We start from the raw sequence: 15,900 nt of genomic DNA on the forward strand, positions 1-15,900 counted from the left end.
AAAAAAAAAAAAAGGCCTATCATAATTTTTATTATTTTACTGATTTAATAATTAACTTTACATGCTAGAGCTATAATTCCAACATAAAAACCAATAAAGTTACACAGAGAATTATGAAATAGAATAAGTGACAAATTAAATTGTACTTGCAATGACTTTCAATATCACAGGCTGAGTAAAGCTACTACCAACACTCACAGTGAACTAAGTTTTGTGCTTCACACTGTCATTCTAAAAATTAATTATTACGTATTCTCTTCTAAATGAGTATCTAGTTTCCTGTATAGTACTTAAAAAAAATAATCTGATAAATCTAGAGGTTTGCTGATTCTTCTTTTGTTGATTGCTAGGTCTGTCTATAAAATCTAGGCAACACTGAAAACTTGAGTATTTGCTTAACTGGGGAAAAACAAAAGCGTTTTTACCAGTGATTAAATATAAATAAGATATCTTATCAATGTTCAGTAAATTAATATCCCGCAGTAAAAACTACATGTATTATACATAAAGAGCTTCCTCAAATCAGAGGTTCTGATACTCAAGACAATTCTCATATTCCAAATTCTAAATATACTGTACATGGATCAGTAAGTCAAGCACTGGCTCCACTCACGCTATTTTTGTTTCCGTTGCTACTACTGCTAAAAGAGTTTATAAGGGCTCATTGCCAGTTTAGAGCATAGTTAGAAGCATTTCAGTACAAAATAAAATCAATTAATTCCTAAGAAGAAATATAAATCTAAAGTAAATATAAAGTATCCAACTATCTTTACAAAACACCAACAATGTGCAAAAATATTTGGCAAAAGATGGATAAGTTATCTGTGAACCATAAGCATTACCTCTTTCAAAATTGATTCCACTCAAAAAGACATTTTTAAGCAACACAATCAAGATAAGAATTAAGCAAAATTCTGGTCCAAAGAGTTTCCTATCAAGAGGAAAATGAGGAAAGAACTCATTCAGGAGGGATACAGAAACTCAAATAAGGCAAATGCATAGCAATCAAATCTACACTCTAATGCCTAATATTAGATTTCCTTGAAGAAATAAGTAATAAACATGTTTGCTCAGGCATTTAACATTACAGGAGGCAACAGAAACATGGGTGACCAAAAAGGGACAAGTTTTGCCTGTGATTTGCTCTGTTCTGTAAACAATAATTGTTTGAATATTCCTAAACACAATCATTTCCACTAGGAAAACACATTCCTGCTTAAAATTTGGCTTCCTAGTAAGTCTTTACTACTTACAAAAACTGTAACTGAACCAACACTGACAATCACACACCAGCATCTTAAAAGAAAATTAATTTTAATAGGGCTTGAAGGAAGACTAAAGCTGTGGGCTTCCAACATTAAAAAAATAACTGATAACATTAAGGGAATCACTACTACATTATAGTCCTCCTAGTACAGACGTTCATGAAAGTGAGAGACCAATACAAATTCAAGAAACTTTGCTTCATTCTTAATGGAAAATACTTATGAAAGGCAACATTCAAATTTCCAGTTATGTCACTTTAGAACCACCTGCTTAAGATATACAAGGCTCCTTTAAACATCTCTGGTGACTTTATAAGAGCAATTTAACATTCTGAACCCTAAACTTATTCCAAGACCCACCGACCAGATGAATAACTGATTAACAATTACTTCAACCTACGTATTAATGAAACACATTTTATTTCTTCTTCTTTATATTGCTTATCAAAGCAGAGAATAATAAATCTAAAATATGGCAGAATACTATACCACTCAAACTTGAATAATAGTCACTGTTTTTTCCTTGATGACTGGGATTTTTGACAATGACAAAATGAAAGGAATCAGAAATTAGTTTGGGGGTCAAGGTTAAAAATTACTTGAACAGTAATGCCTTGGAAGAACAGTCCTCTTAGAAATTAAAATATTTGGTCAGTTGTCACATAAATTTTCAAGATCTAAATTCAAAAGAACCATTATAATTACTAGAGGGGGCAAGAAAGAAGGAAGTCACAATGGCTTTTCTGAAAACTTGTGGGAAGCCACCTGACAGATGCAAAAGGACAGAGCAGGTCATAAACTCATGCAGGCCCAACAGTAAGCTGGATACTCTGTGACTCTCGTCTCACACGGACAGAGTAAGAAATAAATCACAAGTCCACCACATTCCCAGGATATTTTAATCATCACTTTAAGATAAACTAGTTAAAAATAAGATGGAAAATGTCCGACAGGAAAATTTAATAGGTCAAAAATCATTTGTGCATTCATACCTCACAGTGAAACAATTTTAAAAATCCCTAATCAGTCAAAATAAAATGCACAAACTTGTCCAGACTAAATTAAGACAAACCAAAAAGAATTCTGAAATTAAAAAAAAACTGTTTGCAAAACACAAAAGCAAAGCTTTACTCTAAGTATTTTAAACACTGTAATTTCAACCTAACAGAATATAGAGCCCTCATCCTCTTCAAGTTCACGCTACTCATTGTAACAGGTCCCAAGCCAAATATGATCTCTCCTTTATCCTGAGCAATGCTTTGAAGAAACTATATCAAGAAATAGAGCTTCTTACTAGAGTTTGGGGGATTATTAAAAAAAAAACAATCTAAAACAGGTATGCTTACGGATCGTTCCTATGATTATACTTATTTTAAACCATGGTCCCCAACTGAGAATTTTAGGAAGTGAATTTTTACAACAGCATGGAAAGCCAACCAAAATATAAGGCCAGTTAACAATACTCATCCTTTCCTGTATCACAATAACTGTAAGAAAGAAATTTTGTTTGTAAAATGCAACGTACATTTTATCATCTTGGATAAAATATTTGCAGCCTCGGTAGTGGTTAAATTGCAGCTATAAAGGAAATTGTCTTGAGATAAATGGTTTCCCTATGAGAAGGTTTCATTGCTACACTTCACCTCAGGACAATAAATCAAATTAACTGCACCTTGTCCTCTGTCCAATGACATCATCAGTTTGACCACATCTTCAGAATTGGGTGCAAAAACATATGCTATTTAAGGCATGAAGTCATATTACTGTTTTTTGTCCATCCAACCTCATGCTTCAGGTCTCTGAAGCAGTTATTCACCTGAACATTCTAATGAAAGCTACAGATTCTTTTTTCCTGCTGCATTCAGGCCCTGCCTATTGGCAGTAAAAGGAAAAAAAAAAAAAAGTGAGAACTGGTATTTGAAATTGGCTTGTTTTTAGTCCATCAAATCTAAAATTTTGTTTCCAATTAAACTGAAGACTAATGTCTCGCAAAATATGTTATCTTGCAACTGACCATCAAGTGCATTAACATAATTTCAAAGATTAAACATGTCAGTGTTCAACAACTCTTCACCAATACTTTACTAGCAGGGGTTAAAAAAAACACCAAAGAGAAGCCACACCATGCTTTTTAAAAAACAGGTAAGAACTATACAAAATTAAAAAGACAACTCTACTATGGGAAAGCCCCCAAATCAAAATTATTTCTTTTAAATAGCAAAAGTTAATCTGCCCTTCACAGATCGAATGTTCTAAGCCTACACAAAACATAAAATCAATTCTGACAACTTAAAGATGAAGGGTGGGTGTGCTTGGGAAGGGAATAAGTTTCAAGATCAGGGTAGACACAATAATGCCTCAGTTTTATTCCTCTATTTTCACTCATTTAACCTTGACACAAACACTCAAAGAAAATATAACCCCATTTCTGTTTTCAGGAGTGCTACAATTAAAACAAGCACATCTATAACACAAAATTAATATCAGCTCCATTTTAAATTAGAATGAAGAGGCTGAAAGGGGAATGCAGCGTGCTGTTAATTGGAACTTCTGAAATAACTAGCTACTCTACAACTCCTAGAAAACACTACTTTTTTTTTTTTTTTTTTCAAATACTGAAGATCTTTACAAAGCCTGAAAGTGTTTAACTTGGGGTTAGAAGTCAAGGGGCAGGGGTGAACTAGCCCGAAAACAAAGTGATTTTATTAAACCAAAATAGGTTTCAATCGCCTCTGAAAATGAGAAAGCATAGATTTTTTTTTCCTTAGGCCCAATACTATGGCAAACTATAAGAAAGTCTTTTTAAGACAAAACAGAACACGACAGAGTTGATGCTTAGCTAGGAGCTGTTTGAAAGCTGCTAACGCCCCAAAAGGGTTTCTTTTGCCCGTGGAGTAGGGGTAAGCGTACGGAAGTTAGTTTTGGGGGGCGGGGGGGAGTCATTTTGGTTATTAGTAAATAAATCAAGCGGCAGAGAACATGAGGCCTAGGCCACTGCTACAGGAGCCAAGGCCTAGCTCTCTCCCTCTCTTCCCAGCACAGTCTGGGTTTGATCTCAGAGCCCTGTGGATTGCCAAGGAAAAAAAAAAAAAAGAATCATATCGAACCACAAAAGCACATGGGGCGAATGTAAAATATAAACACGGCGTTGGGCTGTGAGTGGCTGTTATTAAAGGTCTGAATTACTAAACATGAGAGGCGGGGAAAGCCAGGCGGCCATTTCAATAATATAAACCTCCCCGAATTAGACATTATTCAAATGAGAGAGGCTCAGCTAACCAGAGCATAAGAGGACCCAGCACCCAGCAAGAAAACAGGAGCAGAGAACCAGGAAGGGGGATCCCCGCCCCTACCCAACTCCCCACCGGTGGGGGGAAACCAAGAATATTATCAACTTGTCAGCGCAGCCGGTTCTGGGGCAAGGCAGGAGGGCAGCGCTTTCCGTCCGAGTTCCCGGGAGGCCTCCGGGCGCCGCTGCGGCCTGAGGGGGAGAGGCCCCCGAGGGCCCCCGGCCCCGCGGGTCTGGGTCAAGCGCAGAGGCAGGGGGCAGACGGGGTGGGGCAGGGGACCCGGAGCTCAGACGGCGCCAGGCACCTTCATTCGGCTCAACTCTCCCGAGAAACCACGGCCGCTGGGGAACAAGGGGCCTCCCCAGGACCCGCTGGGACCCCTGACCGGTGGCCTGGAGCACATGGGATGACCTCAGAGAACCTGCTCCTCGGAGAACTTTCCCCAAGGGCCGCTTTCAACCCAGTCCGCCCCCAAGGGGGCGAAGCGCTTCCGGCGCGGACTCCCCAGTCCCTGCGCCCGGAGGCCCCCTCGCAGCGCCCAGGACCGCTCACCCCTACCCATCTTATTTACAGAGGCCCGGCTCGGGTCAGGCCACCGTGCGGGGGATGAGTGGGGCGCGGCCGGGCCGCCTGGGGCCGTGACCCGCGGGCTCGGCCCCGCTCGGACCCCGGTGCGGCGGCGCGGCGCGGGCTGGGCACTGTCCGCGGGCGCACCCGGGCCGCTGTCCGGGCCGCCCCCCGCGGCCAGCAGCGCGGGGGAGGGGTCGCCCCGGCCCGCGCCGGGGGCAGGACACGTGCGGCGGTCCGGCCGCCGGGGTCCGCTCCGGCCCCGCCGCCTCCCCGGCATTGTGCTCGCCGCCACCTCCGTCTCGCCCTCCACGCCCCCCCACGCCGCGCCGCCCGGCCCGGGTCGCCCGCCCGCGCCCCGCCGCGCCCCGCCGGCCCAGCAGCTATGAATATGTAAAACGTCTTTATTGTCCTCTCCCTCTGCCCCGGCCCCGCGGCCCCGCCGCGGACCCGCTTGGGTAGGGGCTCAGCGGCTAGGAGGCGGAGGCGGCCGGCGGAGGAGGAGGAGGACGGTGCCGGCGGGCGGGCGAGCCCGCGGCGGGGTGGGCTCGGGGCAGGAGGAGAGCGGCAGATCGCAGCCCCCTTTGCCCCTCGTCTTCCCCCTCCGCCTGGCCGCTCCGAGGCTCTTTCCCCCTCCGCTCGGCGCCCGGCGGGGGCTCCGTACTCCCTGGCCCCCCATCTCCCCGCCGTTAATTATAATAATCCTGAGTACTAATAAATTATGCTAAGTCGCGGGGGGGCAGCGGGAGCCGGGGTTGAGTATGAATATGAATATGTAAAATGCTGTAATGATTACCTGCTGCTGCTGCCGCCGCGGCTGAACTCTCATCTTGACTCGCTGCTCCTCCGTCCGCCATTTTGAATATTTTAACCAAAATCGCCCGGTCGATAAACCCTCCCTCGCTCCGGCTCCCCTCCCCCCGCCCGCCCTTCAGACCTCCTCCCTGCTCTCCGCCCCCTCCAGCTCCCGCCTCTCCGCGGGCGCGCGCCAGGGGGCGCGCGAGGCTGTCCCCCAGGAAGAGGCCCACCTCCGCCGGGCTCTCTGCGCACGCGCTCCGTGGTAGCCGCGGCTCTTCAGTAGCTGAAGCGCCCTCAACCTGCGAGTCACTCCTTCGCTTCTTTTCCCGTCGGTCTCTGCACATGCGCGAATTTCCCCACGCGCCTAAAAGGCGGTCTGCGCATGCGCCAATTTTCCTGGCTCCCTCCTGATGTGTGAACTGTGAAGTGTAGTACGGAGCGCGATTGTGGTGTCTTAATATCCTTCCTTCTCTTCCCGCTTTACTCTCCTCCCGATTTTACTCTGGCTTCCCCCAGTGGCATGCTACAAGAAGGACAGGGGACCCAATGGCCAAAAGCGGGGAGAGGCGCGAAGGGTCGGTGGGCGCACTGGCCCGCGCCCTCTTCGCTGCGCACTTTTTAAGGCTTTCCGCGCTGTTTAAACACCGACAACAAAGGACTGGCCGCTCCCCTGCTAGGTAATTTCCGGCCCTGTGGGCAGGTAGGGGCGGAAACCAGCGGCGGGGAACCGGGCTGGAGGCACCTGCTGGGTCAGACGCGGGCCTCCCGCTTTAAGTTTGAATCCGAATTAGTCCCCGCCCTCAACCTTGCGAATGCTGGAGACCTGACCCGGGCCGAGGCGAGGGGGAGTGTCCTGTGATTCTTTTAGTTAGCCCCAGATCTTCTGCTCTACTTGTTTTCAACACCCGGCTGGCTTGCATGTTATCTGGGAGTTTTATCAAGTCGCCAATTCCCGCCCCTACCCTTTCAGGTGCCTTGATCGCCGCGCACCGGATGGAAGCAAATAGCCGACCTCTGGTCTACAGATAGGCATTCTTCCCTTCCTTTCGGTTATGAACATCTTTTGAAACCTAGCATAAACTGAAAACCCACGACCTAGTAAATAAAAAAATGTCGAAATCAGCTGTAGCTTCATCAAGAATTTTACTTTGTTGCTTCTCAAGGTAAATATGGAAAGTAGGCGTTTTCCGATGTAGATATCTTTGCTTGTAACTAGTCATAATGTTCTAAGATTTCTTTATCTAAATTTAATAGATTTTCCTGGACAAGACCCGGGTCTAATTATTTTACGAATTTTTAAGCCCTGTGGTTTTTCCTTTTTTTTTTTTTAAGAGGAGTGTACTGTATTTGATGATTACCAAAGAAAAGTTCTTTTAAAAAATCAGTTTTAGGTAGTCTTGAGGAGAAAAAAATGAGTGTAAGGTTTAAATTGAGAAGGATTGCAAATTCTGGTCTCCCCAGGTGGCTCAGGTGAAGAATCCTCTGGCCAGTGCAGGAACTGAAGGAGACTCTGGGTGGTGAAGATCCTGCTGAGGAGGAAATGGCAGCGGCATTCCTGCCGGGATAAACCCTTGGACAGAGGAGCCAGTTAGGCTGCAGTCCAGGGAGGCGAAGAGCAGGACACGACTGAGCACGCAGGCACAATTTCTGCACTGAGGAAAAAAAACTGATCACTAGGAGATAGCCAGCCATTGTTTAATAGCTGAAGTTTAATCATTGCTCTTAGCCTGCTCATTGAATTTCTTAACACTGTGCAAGTACAGTTAAAGCTATTGTCAATGTCAGCCAATGAATTCCAGGTGGTATTGATTTATTCATGGCAGTTAAAGCCTAGGGTGTATGCATGACTCTAAGCCAGATAATTTGGCTACCCTATAATCTAATTATTTCAGACAATGGCCAACCAACACACAGTTAAACAAATGCAAAGTTTAATCATGTTACAATTAATCTGTAAATATAGCATATTCACCAGCTTTGCTATTAATAGAAAGTCTCAGAATCCTCAATCTATTTGAAACTGAAAGTTGCTCACTTGTGTCAGACTCTTTGCGACCCAGTAGACTGTATAGTCTGTGGAATTCTCTGAGCCAGGATACTGGAGTGGGTAGCCTTTCCCTTCTTCGGGGGATCTTCCCAAACCAGGCATCGAACCCAGGTCTCCCACATTGCCAGCGGATTCTTTATCAGCTGAGGCACAAGGGACAAAGTTAAGTACATGACCCTGCTTTAAGGGCAACAAATTTGAAGTCATCTCCACTAAGAAAAAGAAATTAAATACCCTTATTTAAATTCTTATCTTCTATTTAATCTTTGTTTTGCTCTTTGTTTAAAAATAAATTAATATGACTTTCAGAAAGGAACTGAAGCCACTGCATCTGCTATTCATTATTATTTTATTTATATAAAAGGAAAGTTTTATGGAATGAACTTTTATGTAAAGAAAAATAGCTCTGTGAGGAAAAGAAAGCTGAAAATACTATGTATCAGTGATTCATCTTCCTCTTGATGGTAATATTTATGTTTCCAAATGTATGCTCAGTTCAGTTCAGTTCAGTTGCTCAGTCATGTCCAACTCTTTGCAACCCCACAGACTGCAGCATGCCAGGCTTCCCTGTCCATCACCAACTCCCAGAGCTTACTCAAACTCATGTCCATTGAGTCGGTGATGCCATCCAACCATCTCATCCTCAGTTGTCCCCTTCTCTTCTGCCTTCAGTCTTTCCCAGAATCAGGGTCTTTTCCAGTGAGTCAGTTCTTCACATCAGGTGGCCAAAGTATTGGAGTTTCAGCTTCAGCATCAATCTTTCCAATGAACATTCAGGACTGATTTCCTTTAGGATGGACTGGTTGGATCTTCTTGAAATCCAAGGGACTCTCAGGAGTCTTCTCCAACACCACAGTTCAATGGCATCAGTTCGTAGGCGCTCAGCTTTCTTTATAATCCAACCCTCACATCTATACATGACTACTAGAAAAACCATAGCTTTCACAAGACAGACTTTTTTGTTGGCAGAGTAATGTCTCTGCTTTTTAAGATGCTGTCTAGGTTGATCATAACTTTTCTTCCAAGGAGCAAGTGTTTTTTAATTTCATGGCTGCAGTCACCATCTGCAGTGATAATGGAACCCAAGAAAACCAAAGTTTGTCACTGTTTGCATTATTTCCCCATCTGTTTGCCATGATGCGTTGATCTTAGTTTTCTGAATGTTGAGTTTTAAGCCAACTTTTTCACTCTCCTCTTTCACTTTCATCAAGAGACTCTAGTTCCTCTTCACTTTCTGCCATAAGTGTGGTGTCATCTGCATATCTGAGGTTATTGATATTTCTCCTGGCAATCTTGATTCCAGGTTGTGCTTCATCCAGCCTGGCATTTTGCATGATGTACTCTGCATATAAGTTAAATAAGCAGGGTGACAGTATACAGCCTTGATGTATTCCTTTCCTGATTTGGATCCAGTCTGTTGTTCCATGTCCAGTTCTAACTGTTGCTTCTTATCCTGCATACAGATTTCTCAGGAGTCAGGTCAGGTGGTCTGGTATTCCCATCTCTTGAAGAATTTTCCAGTTTGTTGTGATCCACACAGTCAAAGGCTTTGGCATAGTCAATAAAGCAGAAGTAGATGTTTTTCTGGAAGCTCTCTTGCTTTTTCGATGATCCAGTGGATGTTGGCAATTTGATCTCTGGTTCCTCTGCCTTTTCTAAATCCAGCTTGAACATCTGGAAGTTCACAGTTCATGTACTGTTGAAGCCTGGCTTGGAGAATTTTGAGCATTACTTTGCTAGCGTGTGAGATGAGTGCAATTGTGCAGTAGTTTGTGAATTCTTTGGGATTGCCTTTCTTTGGGACTGGAATGCAAATGGACCTTTTCCAGTCCTGTGGCCACTGCTGAGTTTTCCAAATTTGCTGACATACTGAGTGCAGCACTTTTCACAGCATCATCTTTCAGGATTTGAAATAGCTCAACTGGAATTCCATCACCTCCACTAGCTTTGTTTGTAGTGATGCTTCCTAAGGCCCACTTGACTTCACATTCCAGGATGTCTGGCTCTAGGTGAGTGATCACACCATCATGGTTATCTGGGTCATGAAGATCTTTTTTGTATAGTTCTTCTGTGTATTCTTGCCACCTCTTCTTAATATCTTCTGCCTCAGTTATGTCCATACCATTTCTGTCCTTAATTGTGCCCATCTTTGCATGAAATGTTCCCTTGGTATCTCTAATTTCCTTGGAGATCTCTAGTCTTTACCATTCTATTATTGTCCTCTATTTCTTTGTACTGATCACTGAGGAAGGCTTTCTTATCTCTCCTTGCTATTCTTTGGAACTCTGCATTCAAATGGGTATATCTTTCCTTTCCTCCTTTGCCTTTAGCTTCTCTTCTTTTCTCAGCTATCTGTAAGGCCTCCTCAGACAACCATTTTGCCTTTTTTCATTTCTTTTTCTTGGGGATGGTCTTGATCACTGCCTCCTGTACAATGTCAGGAACCTCCGTCCATAGTTCTTCAGGCACTCTGTCTGTCTATCAGGTTTTATCCCTTGAATCTATTTGTCATTTTCATTGTATAATCATAAGGGATTCTATTTAGGTCATACTTGAATGGTCTGGTGGTTTTCCCTACTTTCTTCAATTTAAGTCTGAATTTGGCAATAAGGAGTTCATGATCTGAGCCCAGGGCCTAGCACAATAACTGAGCATAGTAGATAGTCATAAATATTTGTTGAATAAGAAATAATAAATGATACAGTTATATATGTTAGGATTATTTTAAAAATTGATAAATCATCTATTCGACAAATAGTTTTGAAATCTTCATTCTGCCATAAACTTTACTAGGTGTTAAGGATATGAAATACAGTTTTTTCCAGTGGTCATGTATGGATGTGAGAGTTGGACTGTGAAGAAAGCTGAGCGCCTGAAAAATTGATGCTTTTGAACTGCAGTGTTGGAGAAGACTCTTGAGAGTCCCTTGGACTGCAAGGAGATCCAACCAGTCCATCCTAAAGGAGATCAGTCCTGGGTGTTCATTGGAAGGACTGATGCTGAAGCTGAAACTCCAGTACTTTGGCCACCTGATGTGAAGAGTTGACTCATTGGAAAAGACCCTGATGCTGGGAGGGATTGGGGGCAGGAGGACGAAGGGGACAACAGAGGATGAGATGGCTGGATGGCATCACCAACTCGATGGACATGAGTTTGAGTCAACTCCGGGAGTTGGTGATGGACAGGGAGGCCTGGCATGCTGCAACTCATGGGATCACAGAGTCGGACACGACTGAGTAACTGAACTGAACTGAACTGAAGGATATGAAAATGCGTAAGATACTGCTTTGACCCCAGCAGACTTTGTGTATCAACTTTTTAAAATCCTTACAACTCTGGAGAATGAGAACTCTGATTATCCCAGTTGTCCAGGAGGGGGAAATTGAGTCATATAGATATTATGTGACTTACTTGTATTAGTCAGTGTTCTGCAGGGAAACGAAACCAATCGGAGTTACGTATATGTATATGTATATGAAAGAAATGTTTTATAAAGAATGAGCTTATATAATTACAGAGGCTGAAAAGTCTCCAGGTCTGCAGTTTGAAGGCCCAAGAAGCAATGTTGTGTTCCAGTCCAAGTGCAAAGGCCTGATTCGACTTTATATTCTTTCCATTGTTATTCTAATCCCCTAATATCCATTTCCATACTTGTTCCCAAGATTTCTGTCTGTAACAATTAGAAGACTCAAGGAGTTCCTTTGAAGTGTTGTGCACACCCTCATAAATTAGGTAATTTCCAGTTCATGATGGGCAGCTCAAGTCTCATGGTAATTTGGTGGCCCATCGGTAAGCATTCAGTCTCTGTTGAAGTCCAGCAGTAGGCCAAGAGCTATTTCCCAAAAGGGGAGTAGTAATCTATAGAAGAGTCAGGGCTTTGCTCTGAAGTCCTAAGGGTTTGCCTGTGCTTCAGTCGGAGACTGGCTGCATCCCCACCTATGACTGGCATGTGGAGCATCTTTGGATCTGCCAGATCCTATGGCCCGTGTGCTGGAGCAGCTTGCACAGCTGTCTGGACTTGTTGCGGAGCTTTCCCTTATGCTGAGTTTCATTCAAAACTCACGGCTTTTTGAGTCACTTGGTAAGTAGGTTGAAATAACCCAAATGTAGGCTGTTTCCTCTAAAATCCAAACCCCGCTAGGCACTGTGCCTCTTTTTTTAGTTGTAGGAGGAGCCAGATGCAACACCTTAGAAGGGATATCTTGATATGCACCACACCACTGGGTCCCTAGAAATTTCACTGAGGTAGAAAGCCCCTGAATTTGTGTCAGACTTATTTCTCACACTTTGACACGTAAATGCCTTACCAGTTTAAATATGAAGTAGTTACTACTTCTTGCTTACTAGGTCCAATCAGCGTGATGTCATCAATGTAATGAACTAGTGTAATAGCTTGTGAAAGAGAAAAGAGAGCAAGATCCTGCAAACTGAATTGTGATTCCCAGCTGGTGAATTGACATACTTCTGAGGTGGGATGGCGAAGGTGTATTTGCTGCAAACAAACTGCTTCTTGTGGGTCTTATTAACAGGGATGGAAGAAAAAGCATTTGCTAGATTAATAGCTATATACCAGGGGATGTGCTAATTTGCTCAAGCATTGAAACCACATCTGGTGCAGCAGCTGTCAGTGAGGTCAACACCCAGTTAAGCTTATGGTAATCCTCTGTCATTTTCCAAGATCTGTCTGTCTCCTGTGTAGGCCAAATAGGAGAGTTAAATGGGGATGTGGTAGGAATAACCACACCTACAGCTTTCAGATCCTTGATGGTGGAACTAATCTCTACAATCCCTCCAGTAACGCAGCATTCCTTTTGGTTCACTATTTTCCTGGAGAGAAGTAGGTCTAGTGGCTTCCACCTGGCCTTTCCCACGTAATAGCCTTGACTCCCCAGGTCAAGGAACCAATGTGTAGGTTATGACAGCTGCTTCCATTTTCCAGGGTGGGGGAAACTGAGGCATAGAGGTAGTAAGTAACTTGCCCTATGTCACCCCACTTAAACAGTAGAGCTGACATTCAAACACAGTTCAGGGATTGTGCTCCTTAACACTGATGCTTGCTTTGGATCAGGCCAAACCCTGGAGGTGCATAAAGTTCATGTGGTAAGAGAACATATTAACACATAATGTCCCTGTATGTAATCTCATAATTAAAATACAGACATGGATGCAAATTTATGTTCACTAAAAAGCATACATACAAATAGCAGCTCTGTTAGAGTTGCCAAATCTAGAAACAATTCAAAGGCTCTTAAACAAGTGAATGGAAACACAAACTGGAGTACATTCATAACATGGAATACTATTTTGCAGTTTAAAAAAAATGAATTATTGACAAGTGCAAGAACTCTCAGAGGCATTACACTAAGTGAAAGCAGAAAATCTCAAATCATGCTGTATGATTCCATTTGCATGACATCCTTGAAATAAAACTGATCAGTAGATGCCTGCAGGTAATGGGGGAAGAAGGTGTGTGTGTATGTGTGTGTGCACATATATATATATATATATATATTCACACACCATATACATATAAGGTACAGAAGTAGTACAAAGGTATGATGAGTCTGCCTAGAAGTTACTGTTACTGGATGTTCTTTAGTTGACAGCAGTAATGTGTGGATGTGAATGTGTAAATCTATCCTGCTAAAGGGTAAGCTAAAGGGTAAAGGGTAAGCCTTTGTAGCTAGGTGTGGCCATGTGATTGAATTTTGGCTTTTGGGTTTTAAGGAATTGTTGGGTTGGCTTTCTAGGAAGCTTCTAAAAGAAGAGTTACTTTGTTCTTCATTTTCCCTTCCTGCTGCCTGGAATGCAGATGTGAAGACTGAAATTCCTGCAGCTTTCCTGGACCATGGAGTACCATCCTCAAGAGAGAACGTGTTAGAAACAGCAAGCCAATCAGCTGAAGAGAAGCCTGGGACTGGGCCTGGGACGGACACAGAAGTCCTTGTACTGAAGTTAACTGTCCGTGCTGCTACATAGTCTTGTTAAAGACTGAGGAATCCAGACTCTGGGAGATGTATTTTAATGACTCTAATTACCTTAGTTGAATAAATTAACAATTGTATTTTTATAAACATCTCCAACATTTTAGCTATTCATAAAGATTATCATTCTAATATAACAAATTAATTTCTCTAGTGACCTAAGGTGTATTTCATAACTAGTTACTCTTATAGCAGAGTTTTCAAGCCATGTTTCATGAAGATCTTAGGCCTGGCCTTAAGAGAGGGTGAAGACCAACACCTCCATCTCCTCTTTAGCTGAAATGATTTTACTTTACCTGTACTGGAAATCAAGATAAGATTCATTTGAAAACATGGTATCACTACTTTAAAGCATTATATATAATCCATATATATATATATATAAAATGTATATGTGTGCTAAGTTGCTTCAGTTGTGTCTGACTCTTTGCAACACTATGGACTGTAGCCCACCAGGCTCCTCTGTCCATGGGATTCTCCAGGCAAGAATACTGGAGTGGATTGCCATGCCCTCCTCCAGGGGACCTTCCCAACCCAGAGATTGAACCCACGTCTCCTGCATTGGTAGGTGGATTCTTTATCACTAGCACCACCCGGGAAGCCCCATATGTATACATATACATGTGTGTGTGTATATATATATATATATATATATATGAAATTTACTATCCTGGGAGATTCAACCAAGACGTTTCATTGCTTAAAGGCACATGTACTATGAGTGCTTCTTTGGAGTGGAGCAAGATTAGCAACAATGACTTTTAAAAGTTTTCATGATAAAATGATCATGACCTTTGTATAAGTAGCATTGGGACCTTGATCTCCTTTTTCTCCATGTCTTATGGTGTACCCAGAATTTTTCCCAAGGAAGACTTTGATCTTGCCTCAGATATTTCCATGGTCCTCCTCTATGAGCAGGTGGAGATGGCCTCTATTAAATTAGTAACTGTATCCTGATCACATATCTTAACTTTCATAAAGGGATGTCAAACCTACTTACTGTAACTATCTGCTGCAATTTATGTTTCTACCCTTAATGTACAATGTACAGTATGTACTTCTTTGAGAATGTACACTGAATCTTTAAAAGTCAATACTTATCAGAAAGCTCAATATCATTGATGGAGAACTGATAGATATATAGTCCATGGTCCTCTCTGGTTCAGGGTCAGCAAATTTGTGTCACGACTTATATAATATTATAATATTTTATACTGATATTAAGAAGAGGTGGCAAGAATACACAGAAGAACTATGCAAAAAAGATCTTCACTACCCAGATAATCATGATGGTCTGATCACTCACCTAGAGCCAGACACCCTGGAATGGGAAGTCAAGTGGGCCTTAGAAAGCATCACTACAAACAAAGCTAGTGGAGGTGATGGAATTCCAGTTGAGCTATTTCAAATCCTAAAAGATGATGCCATGAAAGTGCTGCACTCAGTATGTCAGCAAATTTGGAAAACTCAGCAGTGGCCACAGGACTGGAAAAGGTCCATTTGCATTCCAGTCCCAAAGAAAGGCAATCCCAAAGAATTCACAAACTACTGCACAATTGCACTCATCTCACACGCTAGCAAAGTAATGCTTAAAATTCTCCAAGCCACACAGTACATAAACTGTGAACTTCCAGATGTTCAAGCTGGATTTAGAAAAGGCAGAGGAGCCAGAGATCAAATTGCCAACATCCACTGGATCATCGAAAAAGCAAGAGAGTTCCAGAAAAACATCTACTTCTGCTTTATTGACTATGCCAAAGCCTTTGACTGTGTGGATCACAACAAACTGGAAAATTCTTCAAGAGATGGGAATACCAGACCACCTGACCTGACTCCTGAGAAATCTGTATGCAGGTCAAGAAGCAACAGTTAGAACTGGACATGGAACAACAGACTGGTTCCAAATCAGAAAGGAGTACATCAAGGCTGTATATTGTCACCCTGCTTAT

At 42.8% G+C, this 15,900-nt stretch overlaps 1 protein-coding gene and 1 long non-coding RNA gene across 3 annotated transcripts in view; one reads left to right on the top strand and one right to left on the bottom strand.

The window, feature by feature from the left end:
• POU2F1 (POU class 2 homeobox 1) overlaps nt 1–6,018 on the bottom strand; it is a 196,256-nt gene extending 190,238 nt beyond the window's left edge. For both annotated transcript variants that reach the window (XM_070462735.1, XM_020889221.2), the window contains exon 1: nt 5,919–6,018. In XM_070462735.1, coding sequence (XP_070318836.1) covers nt 5,919–5,979 — 61 coding nt within the window. In that variant the 5' untranslated portion in view covers nt 5,980–6,018. The remainder of the gene's footprint in view (nt 1–5,918) is intronic.
• A 138-nt stretch (nt 6,019–6,156) lies between these two features.
• LOC110134611 (uncharacterized) lies at nt 6,157–14,045 on the top strand. Its single transcript, XR_002313129.2, has 3 exons — nt 6,157–6,597; nt 6,891–7,083; nt 13,780–14,045. It is a non-coding gene; the product is annotated as an uncharacterized lncRNA (long non-coding RNA).
• The last annotated feature ends 1,855 nt before the right edge of the window (nt 14,046–15,900 follow it).

The sequence above is a fragment of the Odocoileus virginianus genome, unplaced genomic scaffold (assembly GCF_023699985.2).
Source record: "Odocoileus virginianus isolate 20LAN1187 ecotype Illinois unplaced genomic scaffold, Ovbor_1.2 Unplaced_Scaffold_12, whole genome shotgun sequence".
Lineage (NCBI taxonomy): Eukaryota > Metazoa > Chordata > Mammalia > Artiodactyla > Cervidae > Odocoileus > Odocoileus virginianus.